Below are 16,889 nucleotides of genomic sequence, written 5' to 3'. Positions count from 1 at the left end.
ATTTTCCACAACCCACCTCGTGCATTTACTACTTTCCATCGCAGCTCCCGTTTATTGGCTCGTACCTCATCTCTTTTTTTTTTTTGCCGTACTTCCTTTATCTACGATTCTCATCCCAGCCTTTTTTTTTTTTTTGTATTTTTTGCAATAAAACCCCTCCGTCACGTCGCATCGCGCCGCGCTCCTCCCGCTTCCCCTGCGCTACCCGCGCATGCGCACTCCCCCACCCTCCCGAGGGGCGTTGCGTGCTCGCGCCCCTCCCTCCTCCTCGGGGCCGCGCGCCTGAGCGCGCACTGCGCCTGCGCGGGGGCCCCCGTGTGGCGCCGCGAGAGGAGGGGGGGGGGGCGAGCGGGCTCGAGGCGGCGGAGCAGCGAAGGGCGAGGAGGAGGAGGAGGAGGAGGAGGAGAGGGGGGGGCGCCGCGCTGCCGCTGACGGAGGAGGAGGAGGCAGCGAGCGAGCCACGGCCGAGGCGGGGGGAGGCACCGAGGAAGAAAAGCGGCCGAGGGGCAGCCCGCCGCCCCGCAGCCGGCCCGCGAGCCTCGGGGCCCCCCCGCGGGGGATGGTGTGGTCCGCCGGGGCCGCCGCCGCGGGGGGAGGCAGCCGGCGGCGCTGAGGGCGGCGGGGCCCCGCGGCGGAAGAGGCGGCGGAGGAGGAGGAGGCGGCGGCGGCGGCGGCGCAGCGCGGGGGGAGGCGGCGGCGGCGGCGGCGGTGGAGGCCGAGAGCCGGAGCAGGGGGCTCGCCCCGCGGCGCGCAGCATGGTGCGGGAAACCAGGCACCTGTGGGTGGGCAACCTGCCGGAGAACGTGCGGGAGGAGAAGATCATCGAGCACTTCAAGCGGTGAGTGGGGCGGCGACGGAGGGCGGGAGGGGTCCGGGAACCGCGGGGGGAACCGAGGGAGCCGCTCGGGAAGCGCGGAAACGTCCGCGGAACCGTTCGGCGATCCGCTGGGATCCCCGCCGGAACGCGCCGCGCTCAGCGCCGCCCGGAGCCGCGTTCCGCATCGCGGCGTGCGCGGCCCGCGGAGCGCCCGCACCGGGACGGCGGCACCGCCGTGCGCGGCTTCGGCCGCTGGGGGCTGAGCGCGGGGCGCTGACCGCCTTCGGAGCTCCGCCGCTCCGTCCTTCGTCGTGAGTCACCATGGGAAAAATAGATACGAGCCGCACCGCGCTGACAGATGGCGGCCCGGGCCGCCCCGCGATGGGATGGGATGCGATGCCCGCGGGGCCGCTGCCCGAGCGCGGCTGCCTCCAGCCGGGCCCTAAAATGGCGGCGGGGCCCGGGACGGGCCGTGCGTGCGGCCGGGGCTCCCCGGGACGGGCCGTGCTGGCGGCCGGAGCTCCGAGCCCGCGGCGTGCAGAGGAACGCGGCGCGGAACGCTTCGGGCTTTGCGTGATTCCGAGCGCGGCGAGCTGAATGCGAGCGGGAATTCGACGTTCCTGAATCTTATTTTTGTCCAGCCCTTCGCTTTTGTAAGGTTAAAGCAGGAAAAAGTTGCTATGGCACTGTTGCTTGGAGATGGATGTGAAAAAATGGCAGGCTCGGAATTGTGAATTCCCGGGCGCCCCCCCCCCCCCCCCGTGGGGGGGGGGGTTTTTTCGCTTGTTTTTACCTCTGCGAGTTTCGATTGGTGGCTGCAGGAGGAGGTTTGCTGCCAGGCAGAGCCCTCCATTCCTAGCATCTCTCGACGGTTTTCTAAAGATAAACGTTTCTCAGCGTTCGTGCGTTGGGAGAGAGGCTGACGTTACACGAGTAAACACGGGGTTAAAATCCATTCCGTGCGGCTGGGTCCGGGTGCAGGGACCGGCAGGTAACGGGCAGCCGCAGGTACAGCCGCACAAAGCAGCCGGGCTCTTTGTGTGGTGATGGCCGCGATGTGGAAGCAGCAGAGAGAGGTTGTGAAGTTGAGGCTGTGAGCTGTGCTGTGGGCACGGTGCTGCTTGCAGCCTTCCCCCTGTGTGGATGTGCTCCTCGGGTTTGGCACGGCGTGGCTGGGGAGCAGCGCTGCCCGCAGAGCTCTCTGCTACCCGCGGGGCTGTTTGCGTTCCCATTCAGCTGCAGTTTCCATATCTGCTGCTGCACAGGCTGTGCTAGGAACAAGTTTGGAACACAACCATTTTGTTTCGGAAGGAGCAAAACCCAGGGGTGTCTCCTGAAACTTCAGTCCACGCGCTCAGTGTGAGGGGGTGCTGTTTTATTTCTTCTTCCTGCTCTCATCCTGTTCCGTTTACTCTGGTAACCTTGCTTGGCTTTGCCATCTTTGGACTTTTTTTTTTTTTTAAGAGAAAGAATTAAGGTGAAAAAGGTGTTTTGAGGGAATGAATACCTTTTTTTTTTGTGTCTGCATAGTCAGAGGGGTTAAGAAGAGGGATTTTGTCTGTATTGTAACAAACTGAAATCCAGGCTTTTGTTTTGTTCTCACCGCCTGTGCTCCCTTCTGAAAGGCTTCATTCTGAGGCTCTGTTTTCTTTCAGTGAGTTCCCTAAGGCGTCCCTGAACGCGAAAGCAATGGGTGTTGATGCACAGCAAACCCCAAACTGGCACTGGGGTGCAGGGAAGCAGTGGCTGCAATCACTTTGGGTTCCCCCAACTAACGGTGCTGTGACTCGCAGGAAAAGAGTCATTCACCATCACTGGAACAGACGCTGAGCAGCCTGCAGAACAACACAACTAAACGTAGTAGTGTTTGTCCCCAGCATTAGTGCTGGCCTTCTGTAGTTTCTTTCCCCGTGTTTTCTCCCGGTTAATGTGGAAGAACCTGGCTTTGTCCCTTTAGTGCTGTTTTAAAGGGTGAGAGGAGTAAAAGCCTCTTAATTGCAAGCCATGTGATTTTGGTATGCCATCGTGCCTTCTGTGGGAGAACTGAGACGTTCAGAGTGGCAACCAGGACTGTGAGACCTTGGATTTTGGGAGCAGACGTTCTCCTTCACAATTACTGCGATTACACTGCAAACCAGAGCTCTATTGGAACAGATAAAGAGCTGTTAGCGTTTTCTTCTGGAAAAGCAGAGGGCTTTGTCCACCTTGGTCCCTGCTCTGAGGCATGCAGGCTGCCTTCTGCAGAGTGTTGTGTTGTCAGTGCTGCTCTGAGGAGCAAGATCTGGCCATAATGGAGAGCGTGTGTTTCTTTCAGTGGCTTCCAAGCAGTAGTCAGTCAGTTTACAAGAAATGCTGTGTCTGGTGGCTGGGAGTGAGGACACGGCCTGGGAGCACCTCCTGCTCCTGCTGATGGAATGGTAGCACTGTGTAGGGCACGACTGCAGGATCGCTGCTGCAGAACGTTCCCAAGCTTTTAGCGCTTATGATCTAGTTATGGTTGTTGGGTATCACTTGAGACGCAAACACGTGGGTAGTTATCCTGAATCAGCTTTGCATGTAGAGATCCCTGTTCAGTTGTGGCATTTATCTGGGGAAGAGGCTGAGATATGGATGCGGAATGTCCCATCCCTGGCATTTTTCTGTCAGGTGTTCACTGTTCAGGTGGCATAGCACAGATGCCTGTTAGCTCAGAGCCTTTGGAGGAAAGGTGGGATTGTGCTTTGCTGAGGGCCTGGGCTGCTGTGTAGCACTGGGGCTTGGTTACACTGTGTTTGACCAACCCCTTGAGTAAGAGATGTTGGTTTTGAGGAATGTAAGCATGATTGTGAAGCTGTGAGAGTCACTGTTCCTCAGGCTGCCCCATGCTCAGTTCTTTGCACACACTGGAGTGAGGTGGCAGCTTGGTGACGCCGCGCTGGCCGGGGAAATGCCTGTAATTACTGCAAAGAAACTTAATGAAGAGCTGCACGGAGCGCAGATTTGGACTAAGCTTCTGTTATGAGTTTCTGTATGCTGGACCGTTCTTGAAAGAGAAGTGGATGGGTCACTTGGTTACAAAATTCTGCTGTCTGCTGAGCCTTTCCAGCATTGTTTGCTCGCTGAGGTTCCTTCAGAGGTCCAGGCTGCATTCATTTGTGATGTGAGGAAAGCGGCTTTTGTTATCTCCAAAATGCCGCTCTGAAGTTTCTCTGGCTTTTGGTGTTTCTTGTAATTGCTCTAAATTCCCTTGGTGCAGTGCTGAAGTAATCCTAATGCCATTTCAGACGGATTGCCTCTCGCCTCGCTGTGCCACCTATGAGCAAAACGAGGCTGTTGTACGCATATGGCAGACGCCGTCGGAGCCTGATGGTTGTTGTGGCTGCACCTGGGTTGATGGAAGCATTGGGTTCTGTGTGGAACCCGTTCCTGTGAGAGCTGAGAGCAGACTGGTGGATGGAGAACTTAACAGCCCTTGTGAGGAATTAGCAGAAATTAAACCCATTCATCAAGCTAAAATGGGACTAGAAAAGGCCCGGAGCTGTTCTTGATAGTCTTGTTGACTTTCTTTTTTTCCCCCAGTGCTTTTCATAGGACGGCGAGTTGTGCCAAGTCCTCCAGCGGATGACCTTATGTAGTCTTAAGGTGTGTCCAAAATTAGGTCCTTGTCTTTGCTGAGGGCCCAGCAGCACCAGCCGGCATTTCATGGGAGAGGAAGTCAGTATCCATCTGTGCAGAGGGCAGGCTGCAGTTCTGAGGCACGTTGGTGAGCCAAGATGAGCCTCGAGCTTTATTTTGCTGCGCTGGCATGCCGGAGTTGCAGGAGGAGATGCTTGGTGCTTGTGAAGATTCAGCTGATATACACCACGTATCAGAATGAAGTGCTGGGAGGTGTTTTGAGGACCGGTGGGAGGTGTGGAGGTTGGGACCACCTTGAGCAGAGTGACCATGGAATGGAGGAGTTCTCAAATCTTGGTGAAGCAGGACTGCAACCTTGGGCTTCCAGGGCATGGCCTTCAAACTGTTAGTGTGGTGGTAGGGAGAGTCCCTTGGGATTCAATCCTGAAGGGTAAAGGGATCCAGGAAGGCTGGGCATTCATCAGGAACTGCTGGAGGTGCAGGAGCAGGCTGTCTCCCTGTGTCATAAGATGAGCTGGTGGGGAAGAAGAGCATGGTGGATGAACTGGGAACTTTTGCTGAGGCTCCAGGAGAGAAAGAGCCTGCCTCCTGTGGGAGCAGGGACAGGCAGCTCGGGGAGAGTACAAGGAAGTTGTTGGGATATGCAGGGAGAAAATAAGGAAGACAATAGCCCAGCTTAAACTCAGTGTGGCCACTGGGGTAAAAGAACCAAAAACTTTTTTACAACTATATTAACAGTAAGAGGAGGGCTGAGGAGAATCTCCATTCTTTACTGGATGCAACAGGAAACATGATCACTGATGATTAAAAAAAAAAAAAAAAAAGGCTGTGGTTCTCAATGCTTTCTTTACATCTGTCTTTAAAAATCAGAGCAGTTATCTCCAGGGTGCTCAGTAGTGAGCAGAATAAACAGCCTGTGATTCAGGTGGAAACAGACACCTATTAATCCACCTGCATGGTCACAGGTCCGTGGGGCTGGGTGAGGGAGCTGCAGGAGGTGGTAGCCAAGCTGCTTTCCTCCATCTGTCAGAATTCCTGGTTAACTGGAGAGACTCCAGAGGACTGGAGGCTTGATGTAGTCTACCTAGACTTCAGAAAGCCCTTTGGCACTGTCTCCCATGGTATTCTTCTGGAGGAGCTGCAGCCCATGGATTGGACAGGTACGCTGTGCTGGTAAAGAACTGGCTGGAGGGCTGAGCCCAGAGGGTGGCTGGGTTGTGGTGGGGTGAGGATTGGATTCTTCTGCTGTGTAACTGATAGGACAAGAGGGAATGGCCTCAAGTTGCACCAGGGAGGTTCAGGTTGGGTGTTAGGAAATGTTTCTTCTCCAAAAGAGTGGTCAGGTGATGAGACTGGCTGGGAAGGTGATTGAGTCACTGTCCCTGCAAGAGTTCAGGAAAGGTTTGGACGTTGCACTCAGGTTAAGATATGGTTTAGTGGGGAAGTATTGGTGGTAGGTGGCTGGATGGACTGGATGATCTTGAAAGTCTTTTCCAACCTTGTTGATTGTATGAGAAGTTGGGAAGGGGACAAAAACTGGGGGTGTTCCCTCTTGGCTGGTATTTTGGGAGGGCTGCTGGTGCTGAGACTGCAAGTAGTTAAGCTGCTTCTGGAGTGGGTGATTTTGGTGGCTACCAGAAATAAGTGCTTGTGAGATGTGTTGTATGTGGTTTTTGTTGAGTGAATTTGCTGAGGTCTGTGAATGCCCTGAAACCAAAGACTGGAAAGGCAAACATTCTTAAACGGTGAACTAAGGAATAAACCAGAAAACACAATTACTGTTCATAGTAAGAATTCGAGTTTAGTGGGAAGAATATGAGCCTGAAGATGGGAATTGGCAGTGAACAACCAACCTGCAGTCTTCAGTGTTAGAAGGGTGATTTGAGCAGCGAATGGAAATTGGACAGAAGCTGTTTGTTGCAGGCTTTCACCTGATGATGGCACGTGCCAGGGCCGCTTTGTCTCTCTGGCTGCACGGCTCTCCTGCTGTGGCCAAGTAACGTCAGCCCTGGGCTCTTTGAGCCTGAAAGCCCATCTCCAGTGCTCAGCTGCAGTCATATTTTAAGATGCGATGACGACTTATATGGAACGAGTAAAAGACAGCGAGTGCTTTGGCTTCTGCATTTCCATAGTTATTGTTTGACCTGCTGACATTGTGTAATCATCACATGCAATCTGTAAAATTCTGTAGTGCGAAGATAACATCCTTTAATAAAAGATTAAACGTAGTTGCATACTTTTCATAAATACACCACAACATATTCCAGGGAGCGCTGCAGTCTGGTGTGTTAACAGGGCAGATTGATGGTCGAGGCAGAGTCTGTGAATTGGGTTGAAACAACACACATCTCAGGGCAGATTTTTGGAAGTGCACCCTGCAGCTCTGCGTGGTGCTGGCGCTGTGCTCAGTTTTGTATATTCATGCATTGTCTGAGGTCCAAATATTCATGGTGACTTGGGTGATAATGCAGAATTGGGATGTGAAAGGAACATAAATTTTCTGCTCAGACAAACTCATAATGAGAAAAGCAATAGCCTATCTCGGCGGCTGGTTTCTGTTTGGAAACCCAGGCATCTTTTAAGAACAAAAGGGAGCTTTTTTGCTTCCATTCTATTCCTCTTTTTAATTAAGCTTAACAACTTAAAACTGAAAGCACTTCTTTTGGTATGCTTAGATCTGTAGCCTGCACATCCACATCTAATGAAAATGCACTGGAAGTGTCTGATCTCACAAAACTGAATAGTGATAAACCCGAGCCTCCCTGGAAGCAGCGCGATGAATGGGGGCAGTGCTCAGCACCAGAGGTGCCCTGCAGATGGGTGCTGTTGAACTGCTTGCTTGTTCCTCTTGGACACCCTCCTGTCCACGTAAAAAGGCTTAACGTGTCTTTTGTTATCTTCTGATTTCACAGGAAATCAGAGCTGGGTTCGCACCAAACTATTACGTGGAGGTGTTGGGTACGTGATGAAGCTGCTTTGGAAGTGATCTTGGAGCTCGCTAAATAGAGTGCTGCCAGACTGTAACTTCTTTTTAATAAGCAGTGAATGAGTTTTGCTCCAGGTAGAAACCATAGCTGATGTTCTCAGTCACTGGGCTTTGTTAGAGATAACTTCTCCCCATCCTCAGCTTCCCCTGTGTGCTTTAGGAACCTTTGGAAGGATGCGTGCTGCTTCTGCGCAGCACAGAGCCCTGAGCTGGGGTCCATCTGCTGCTGCTGTGGGCCTGAATGCCTCCTGTCCCTGTTTGTGGTGCCGGCTGCCAGAAAGCACACAGAGCCTTATTTCAGCCTTTCCTTTTCAGGCTCTCTGTGACAGCTGCGGGTGACCCATAACAGTCAGTAGGTCAAAATAAGAAAGATAAATGGCCACGCTGTATGTTTAAAGCAGTCATTGCTGGAGGAAGAAGTCTTCCGGCCTCGTCCGTATCCTGGTTGTGAGAAGAATAAATGCTCAGAATGGATAACTGTCTCCCTTGTATACAGACCCAAATCTGATGTAGGAATTGGTGGTTGTACACGTGAGATGCCGCTCTTGGAAAGCCATCTGAATGCACATCTAATGGCCGCGGTGCACACACTGGCCTCGTTGTAATCAAAGACAGAATGAACCTTTGGTCTTCTCTAAAACAACTTGCTGGGAGTGTCAGCGACACAGAAGCTTTGCTACGTGCAGAAAACAAAAACAGTTTCAGCCCATTGTGGACCACTGTTTCCTGGAAAATGTACCAAAGCCTGTAAGAAGGCAGGTTATGAAGTTTGTTTCACTAGAGAAGTACGAGCCAGTGATCACAGAGACTCGTTAAGCCTGAAGATGATACATATTTAAAGTACTTTACAGCATGGCAGGGAGACCATAATGTTATGACTCTGCATTTTCCTCCATCTGCTGCTGAATGCATGCAAAGCAGGGCTTGGAGAAGCAGAACTGAGGTGGGGATTCACCCTTTGCTGTAAGAATGAAAAACTACTAATTGTGAGATTCCCCTGCAGTTGCGATGCGAGTGCATCCTTCAGATCAGATCCAAACAAATCCTAAAGGCGTTTGCTCAAAGCAAGGTTTGGGCAATTGCCATTCAGAAAGCATTTAAGGTAGCGTGTCACCAGCAGTAGTTTTGAAGAAAATATGCAGGTTATGCCCTAGGGTGGAAGGAGAATGTCCTGGGGATGGAAGTTGGTGGCTGCGCATCTGTGTAGGTTGGAGGAGGAAGAATCGCAGCACATTTCCCTTGGTACAGTGCATTTGAGCATGCTCCCTCCCTTGCAGAGCTTCTGCAAAATTCTGTAGCCTCCTTAGGCTTCTGTGAGTAGTTGTACTGCTCAGGAGCAGCAGCGTTTTTATTTATTCTGATCTGCTAAAAGAGCAAGACAAGACGGACGCGATCTTACCGTGCGTGCTTATCATCCCTGATCGCTTGTGGACCCGTTAGCCAGCTGGAGCTGAACCGGAGGGCTCAGGGGTGCTCCCAGCCTCGGTGACGAGACGTCCCTGCGAGCGTAATGGAAACGAGCAGTTCTAATAGAGGAGGGAGGCCTGATTAGCGGCCCCATGGAGAGAAAAGCTGCAGCGTGAGCGCAACCCTTATTAGACATTAAAGAATCCACACGGGAGAGAGGTGTTCCTAACCGTGGGAAAAGCTGCAGTGGGAACCGGCGTTTATTGGACACTGGGGAATTCGACCTCAAGACGTGCATCCATAAGAAATGAGTCTTCGTTATTTCTGCTCACAAAGCCGCTTTGATTTCTTTTCCTTAATAAGAAGATGAGTGTTACCAGTGAGCACTGCTATGGGTGCCTGCGAGAGCCTGCAGAGGTGGCTGCTGGTAAAGGTTCCTTAATGACAGGGCTGGTGGCTGTGAGCAAGAACCCTGTGCTGTTGAACTGCACTGCTGCTGCTTTACCCAACACAATGGTGAGATGGCTTAAATTTGCCTTCTGCCTCCGTGTCCTGCCGGAGGATTGAGCAGGACCGACCTGCTGAGGCTTTTCCCAGCGCACTGTAGGTGACCCAATGGCCACACCGGGGTTTCTGCTTCCCCTCTGCCATCATTGATCAGGGCAGGCTTTTCAGAAGCCCTTCCTGCAGTTTGTGTGCAGTGGGACTGATGGGCAGCTCGAGGAATGGGTGGGTGCACCTGCAGTCGTGTTTCAGGAGCCACCCCATACATTCACGCTTAAACAGATGGAATGCTGATGGAATTTATTGTCTTGGGCACTGTAGAAAAATTCCTGATCCACTGACTGTTGGAAGATGCAGTTGCACAAGTAGCAAATGTGAATAAATAGTTTAAAATATTCAGTTTGTTCCCTCTCTGGTGGGACATAATAATTTGTTTATATATTAATACCTTGGCAGCATCTGAGTTTACATCATAAAGGTGTAAATAAAATGACTTAATTATGAATCACTTTTAGTGTCCTAGTGAAACATACAGCTGAACTGTAGGCAAGAGGCAAACGCTGATTTCAGCACAGAGCTACCTTGCAGCCTATCTGATCTGCTGAACGTGTTGCTCTGAAATAACAGAGGGCTCAGAAGTGAATGTGCCTGCGCTAGCTTTTTAATTTCCTACTTTGTCATCTCTTACGGAGGGATTATGAGCGCAGACAAAGCCTTTGCTGTTCTTGGTGCATGGCAGGAACACGTGCTGTGTCTCGTTAACAACCCCTGTTTGCAGTCAGGGCTGGGGGATTCCCACAGAGTGCTGCTGGGGGCAAAAGGGAGCTGGGAAATGCAGGAGGGGACGGCCTGCAGTCGGGTGGAGGAAGGGGGGTGGAATCATCGTGCTGAGGGTTCAGCCTGGTCACATCAGCGCTTTGCCATAACCCAGCTGATGGTTTCTGCTCCAGATTTTTGAGAGTTGTTTAAAGTGTTTTGTTGCTATGAGGAGTGCTGGAGGGAGCACTCTGAATAATGCGTGGGTTTTTTTTTTCCCAAAAAGTTGTGGAGCTGATAAAGATCGCTAAGCAGGCTTTAAAGCATCTAAGATTGCAATCTAGAGAAGTGTGGGAGCTCAGTAATGAGGGCATTTCTGACTCACTGCTGTCACAAGCTCGGTTTGCTCTATGGTTTGAAAGCCAGCACTCCTTGTGAGATGAGGAGCTTTTATTTGCATGGCTTCACGAAAGCGAAGACTTTCAAAGCTCACATCACGTGGACTTACTGCTCTCTGACAAGCCTTCCTACCTGTGATCATCCCGATTGTGATGACTTATGCTTGTAGGATTTTGTGCCGAGAAAGGTGGAATTGGAGAGGCATTGAATTTCTTTTATTTTTAGCCATCTGTAACGCGCTGTAGCAGCTGGAGATGGGGAGAGCCAACACCACCCTTTGCAACTCTGGAAGCTGCTTGCAGCCTCATTCCTGTTGGGTGTTCAGGTGAGGTGTTTGGAGCCATCGGGTTCCTTTTAGGGCTGTCTGTGTAGCTACACGAGGTCAGTACTCTGAAACATCACAGCATTTTCACGGCAATCCCAAATTGCAAGCTGCTACTTGGAGATGTTGGGCACAAAGGAATGTTTTTGTGAGTCAGTTCTGCTCCGGAGCAGCCGTGTGTGAGGGCAGGTGGCTGTGAGCACGCTCCCATCTTCGTCAGCAGGCGTTTGGGATTCTGTTTGACAAACTCTCCTGGTTTGAGTGACAGCTGTACAAAGATGAGTGGCTGTGGCTCGTCAGGTTCCCTGCGTGCAGTTGTTCGTTTTAAGCCTAGTTTCCCAGCACTGCGGAATTCAGTTTGCTCTCTGTTGAGATTATGTTTCAATTAACACGTGTTATTTTCATCTCAGCCCTGCACACACACATTTATGGACTGCCTCTGGGTGTGCTTTCTGTTACAGCTTGGTTTTTACGTAAGGACCCAAACCCAGCCATACAGTCTTTGAGTTCATTTTAGGTTTTGTCTTCTATTTGTAAGCTCTCAAGTCTTCTTTGTGTTGACTCATCTCTGGAGGCATTCAAGGTTGGGTTGGAACTAGATGGACTTTAAGGACCCTTCCAACACAAGCTGTTCTATGGTTCTGTGATTTCAGATGTACGATGACATTTGATCAAAGATTTTATCAAGTTTGGACCTGGTCGTCTGCCCAAAGCATAACCTGAGCAGCATCGTAGGGATGATCAGTGGTGGAATGAGTTGTGGGGCTGAGAACCAGCAAAAGGCCCAGAAGGGATATCGATGGAGATGCTGGGTTCTACGAACATGAACAGCTTGGCTACAGACCCTCTGAAGCTGGTGGTGGGAGCCTGCTTTGTGGCAGCACTGCGTCTCACGTGTCTGCAGCAGCTCTGCCGTGCGTGGGGGAACAGAGGAGTGGGATGCACACAGCCGACATCTGGCTGAGGACCATTTCAGGTCACGTTATTTCCTTATGAAATAACAGCATGGCCAGAGGAGGCTGGTTGGCAGGGGAGCTCCTCACCGCGTGCTGCACTGAGAAACGTAATCGTATAATAGCTAGGAGCACAAAAACCCGCCCGTGCTTCCCAGCAACTAAAGATAGCTGGCTTCAGTCAGTGTGAATCTGAGCTGATCCGTCCCGTTCAGGTGAGCAGTATGTCTGCTCAGATGCTGCTCTTAATGAGCAGTGCGGAAACCAGCACGAAAAGTTCTGCGTTGGTTTTGATCTCGCAATGTCTGGCATGCAGTAGGACTTGTTGTGCAGCATTGTGCCGAGGTCCCTGCAGAAGGAAGGTGATGCTCTGTGGGCTGGGATGCAGCTGACCTGCAGTGTGGCTGTGGGGGTTGTGGGAGCTTGTGGGGAGAGAGAAGGAAAGAGAGAAAAAAGTGCCCGCTCCTCTGATTTCTTACGGTAAAGATCCTAATCAGGTTATAAAATAATGCAGCTGAGCAGTAACATTTGCTTACTAAATATTTGCTGGCCAGCTCTGTCGTGGTGTCCTTTGTTCCAAATGCTTGTGCTGGAGGAGGGCAGAGGCTGCGCATGGCTGCGGTGCCCGGGAGGAGCCGGGGTGCAGAGCAGGGAGTGCTGGAGCCCAGGGACACCCGGCACTGAGGATGGGGGAGCTTTGGTCTGCACAGAATAAACCCATCATGTTGAAATGACAAATTCATGTTCTTTGTCTAACAAGCTGGATTAGTGTGGCTTTGTTGGAGCGATTAGCTGGCAACTTCAGTTTTGTGAAAGGGCCTCCAGGTCTCTGTTCATAGCGTGCTACAGCTGCGCGCTGGCCGAGGGGCTCGCTGACATAACAGCTCTGTGCCCCGGCTGGGATTCAGCTGAACTGTAAACCCCTCTGGAAACATGACTTCATTCAATGCAGAGCTAATGATTAACCGCCTTGAGTTCCACACATGAGGAGGCACTGTGCCTGGCATTCCTCGGGCGCTGGATGCACGGCTCAGCCTCTTTGTTTTCAGCCGGCTCTGCCAGCCCGGCAGAAGGCAGGCGGGGTTGGGTGGGCAGGAGCCGCTCTCTCCTCATCCCTTCACCCCCCACTCCCAGCACTCAGACCCACACCGAGGTTATGCTCGCCCTTCGCCTCCATCTTGGCTCCCCAGCGCCGCGCTGCAGCATCCGCCAGCCTCGCCATGCGGCACTGCGGCTCTCCTCTCCCCCGGGGATGGGATGTGGAGCACTGCAGGTGCAGGGCACAGACCCCGCGGGGCTCCTTCGGCCTCTCTGCCTCTCGCTTTCCTCCCCTGCCGCCTCCCTGCCTCGCAGCAAAGGCGATTGTCACAGATTATCCCGGGGGCTCGTCAAGGACACGGCGCAGGACGGCACAGATCCGTGCGTCCGGATTACGGCGCCGTCACCGGGCGAGGTGATTGCGGGCTGTGGCTGCAGCAGAATGCAGGATGAGCCCCCCCCACTCATGTTTTATTTAGAAAAAATATCATACGTTATCCTTCATTTTTCATCATTTGTTTTCTTTTTCATTTTTTTCCTTAAATAGCCGTCAGCCAAAGCGGCTTCCTCGCTATGCAACCTGAGCTCTGCCTGCCAGCGCTGTGCGTTCGCCGTTGCGTGCTGTTGGTGCGCAGGGAGCACATGATGCTCATCTCCTGCTTTTTTGTGCGTTCCCAGCAGCGTCGATTTGAGTAGCTAAACGTTTGAACACATTTCTGGATCTTCTGCAGGAAAAGGAAATAGCGGAGATCTGCGTGTGTGTGTATTACAATAACACGAACGTGCTACGATTGTGGAATTGGGAAATAAAAGAACTATCAGGCTGGTGAGTGGGAACAGTCAGAGCTTCTTTCTGATGTAACTGGCAGGCAGCACTTCATATTAAGTAGGCTCTGGTGATTGCAGCCAGAAAGGTCAATTAGGATTTCAGGTTTTTTGAGGAATATTAAGACATTTACAGTTTTTTTTTCTTGCTGAAGATTGCAGACAAAGTACTGCCTTGCATTGCCAGAAGCTGAATGTGTAAACAGTGAGCACAGCACAGTGCGTGTTGGAACCAGTCAGCTCTGTAGCAGCGGCGATCAGGAGAGCAGCTCGACAGAAAGGAGAGTTACAGATCTGCAGCAGCTTTCTTCTGTCTGAAGGCAGCTGGCGCTGAAGGCTCTTTGGTGACACCAGATAACGTCCCCAGTTATTATTCAGATTTTTGTCGTGTTCCTTCGTGACAGTCAGTCTCATTTTTCAAACAGGCTCTTTCCTGTTTTCCTTCCCCCTTCCGTCGCTGTTGTTTCTCCCTTTGCACATCCCACATCTCATTAGGCTCTTTTTTTTTCCCCTGTACAAATCTTATTACCCATGTCCTCTATTTTTATTTTTTTCTGAACCTCACCCAGCTCCTGAAGAGCTCAGACCTGGGGAATTCTCCTTCCTGCATCACCGTTATTTTCTCCTTGCTGCTCGTATTAGGATAAAACATAACCAGCGCTGCAGTTTGGTGTCTCAGGTTTGAAAACCCCTCTGGGAATGGAGCACCAAGTCCTGGGCAGTGTCCAGGCACAGATGCGTGCCATACGCGCCCCTGCCTTTTTATGGCTAACAAGGAGCTTTTTCATTCACTTGAAAGATGCTCTTGTTTGTGCACGCATTCCTTAATGACCACTGTGCTGTATTTGGAGGGGGGGAAAATAGAGAAAAATAGAAGTGAAATGCGAAGCAGATGATCTGCAAAGCTCAGTGGGCCGGGTTGGAACGAGGAGCCGGCAGTCGGTGAGGCAGGTTTTGAGATCGTGTTTACCAATTAGTCATCCAGTAACAATGATGAAATCTTCAGGTGAACTGAAAGCCATGCGCAAACCAGATGTGGGCTCCTCACACACACAGTCCTATTGGCTTTTATTTGTGCATGCACAGCTGAAAGCAGCTTTTCTTGTCTAAGATCAGCTTACATCTGTTCAGCATCGTGCTGCCTTTGGGAATAGAAGAATTTTGCAATAATTCTTTGTTTGTTTCACTAATATTTCATGATTTTTTTTTCCCCCTTCATTTATCCCCAGTTTGCCATACATTCCAAAATAAAGGTTTTGTTCCTTTTAGTCACGGATGAACATTGAAGTTAAAAGCCCTTACCTGCTCTGCTGACCCTGCTGGCTGCCTTGGAGCAATCTGAATGCTGTGTGCAGTTCTCAAAAATGTGTTTTTTGGGTTTTTTTTTCATGGACTTGTTCTCATCCCTTCATGTGGGGCAGGAGGCATGTGTGTCCTGAGGGGTGTCTGGAATAAGTGGGCTGCAGATCGGCAGCAGGGATGAGAATGAAGGCTTGCTTTAGTGCTGAATGGATTAAATATAGATCAGAGTAGTGGAATTGCTGTGTCAAGGTCATTTTTTTCTTGAGGAGATTTCTGAGATGTCTTTATTTTTACTTGTTGTGACACAGTTTCGCTTTAATTATGTCTTGCTCGTCGGATTAAAAATTAGAAGGGCTGCTCTAATTGCAAATACCTTTCTATTTCTTTGGCTGCTGCTGCTCTGTGATTGGAAAAACAGAGACCTTGTGTAAGGCCAAGTGAAGGAGAGGGTTGGATTTATTCTGGAAAATGCATGTGCCTTAGTTTCCCTTTTTAAAACGCCTCCTCCAGCCTCTGATGTGTTTTGAGATGGGTTTTCCCATGCAAACTGCTTGCAACTGATGCTGAGTTTTCACTTGGTAATGTTATTAAATGTGGTCTTCTTCTCCTTGCATTAATATTTTTGCTTTGCTTTGCTTTTCTTCCAGATATGGACGTGTCGAAAGCGTCAAAATCCTCCCTAAGAGGGGGTCGGAAGGCGGAGTGGCAGCGTTTGTGGATTTTGTGGACATCAAAAGTGCGCAGAAGGCGCACAACTCTGTCAACAAAATGGGCGATAGAGACCTACGGACGGATTATAATGAACCAGGAACCATTCCCAGTGCTGCTCGGGGATTGGATGATACAGTTTCCATAGCATCTCGTAGTAGAGAGGTTTCTGGGTTCAGAGGAGGTGGGGGGGGGCCCACTTATGGCCCCCCACCATCGCTTCATGCACGGGAAGGACGTTATGAGCGGAGACTTGATGGGTAAGTTCCAAGGTTTCTCTAGGCAGGTATTTTGTATTTGATATGGTGAGAAACACAAACTCATATATAGGGCCCCCAGATGGATTTAAAATTTTGGGAATTATCTATGCTTCCTATTTTGGGTTGGAAACGGAAGTGATTTCTATCCCAGTGGCTGGTACCTGGTGGATCCATAAAGGATGTTTTCTGCAGCTGGTTGGATATCTACACTTGAAATAAGGTGGTTTTAAGATGGAAGATTTCCTTTGGCCAGCATCGATATTGGAGTTACTCTTTTCTAGAAGTAACGATTCCATTTCTTGGATAATATTAAGGCCTTATTCGGATGTATCCCTACTGCCAGATGGAGTTATCTTACTACAACATGTGGTGAAGTTCTCTATGGAGTATCTTCGGAATACTAGAACCTAAAATTCTGTGAAAGCTTGATGCCTAGTTCTCAGTTCTCACTATACGCAGTTTATGTGTTAATTGGATTGTCACCAAAAATTTCCTAGTAGAATTTAATGATGCAGTCCCTTGGATTCTACAAACAACACTTAGCCATGGAAATAACGCTTGGATGGAGAAGACCGAAGGCAGCTTGTGATGTTTCCATTTTGGATCTACATCATTTCCAAGCTATTGGGATTATTCTTTCTGATGGTATTGGCAAAAAAAGTGCTGATGGACATGACTAAATTTTGGAAATTATAGTTTTTTTTTTTTAAATGCTGGGATGAGAACCACTGCCTTGAATTTACTGGATGGTATACAGTCAAGACGTCAGTAGCCATGGGGAGTGGATTACTATCTAGTCTCTTAAAAGCTCTTTGTTGCTCCACATTAAGTGTACTTTAGCTTTAAGGACGTGGCGCTAACAATCAGTTTGTGGATACACCAACCAAAAACTGACGGGGCTGGATGGTTACAAGGCGGCTCGAGGATGCCTGCTGGCCAACAGCGATGAGTGCCCTCGTGCATTGGGTCAACTACCAGCTGCTTGATTCAGACGTAG

At 50.5% G+C, this 16,889-nt stretch overlaps 1 protein-coding gene across 5 annotated transcripts in view; it reads left to right on the top strand.

Moving 5' to 3' along the window:
- Positions 1 to 716: 716 nt before the first annotated feature.
- SPEN (spen family transcriptional repressor) overlaps positions 717 to 16,889 on the top strand; it is a 55,926-nt gene continuing 39,753 nt past the window's right edge. For 4 of the 5 annotated variants that reach the window (XM_042883309.1, XM_042883308.1, XM_042883307.1 and 1 more), the window contains exons 1-2: positions 717 to 838; positions 15,572 to 15,892. In XM_042883309.1, the coding sequence (XP_042739243.1) occupies positions 756 to 838; positions 15,572 to 15,892 (404 nt within the window). In that variant the 5' untranslated portion in view covers positions 717 to 755. Of the gene's footprint in view, positions 839 to 13,596; positions 13,624 to 15,571; positions 15,893 to 16,889 lie in introns of those variants that run through there. The other variant, XM_042883310.1, reaches the window with a different exon arrangement.

Source organism: Lagopus leucura, unplaced genomic scaffold (genome assembly GCF_019238085.1).
Source record: "Lagopus leucura isolate 7727_CA_CO unplaced genomic scaffold, USGS_WTPT01 Super-Scaffold_100037, whole genome shotgun sequence".
Lineage (NCBI taxonomy): Eukaryota > Metazoa > Chordata > Aves > Galliformes > Phasianidae > Lagopus > Lagopus leucura.
Note: the sequence above shows the minus strand (reverse complement) of the source record. Positions and strands in the feature narration are given on the sequence as shown.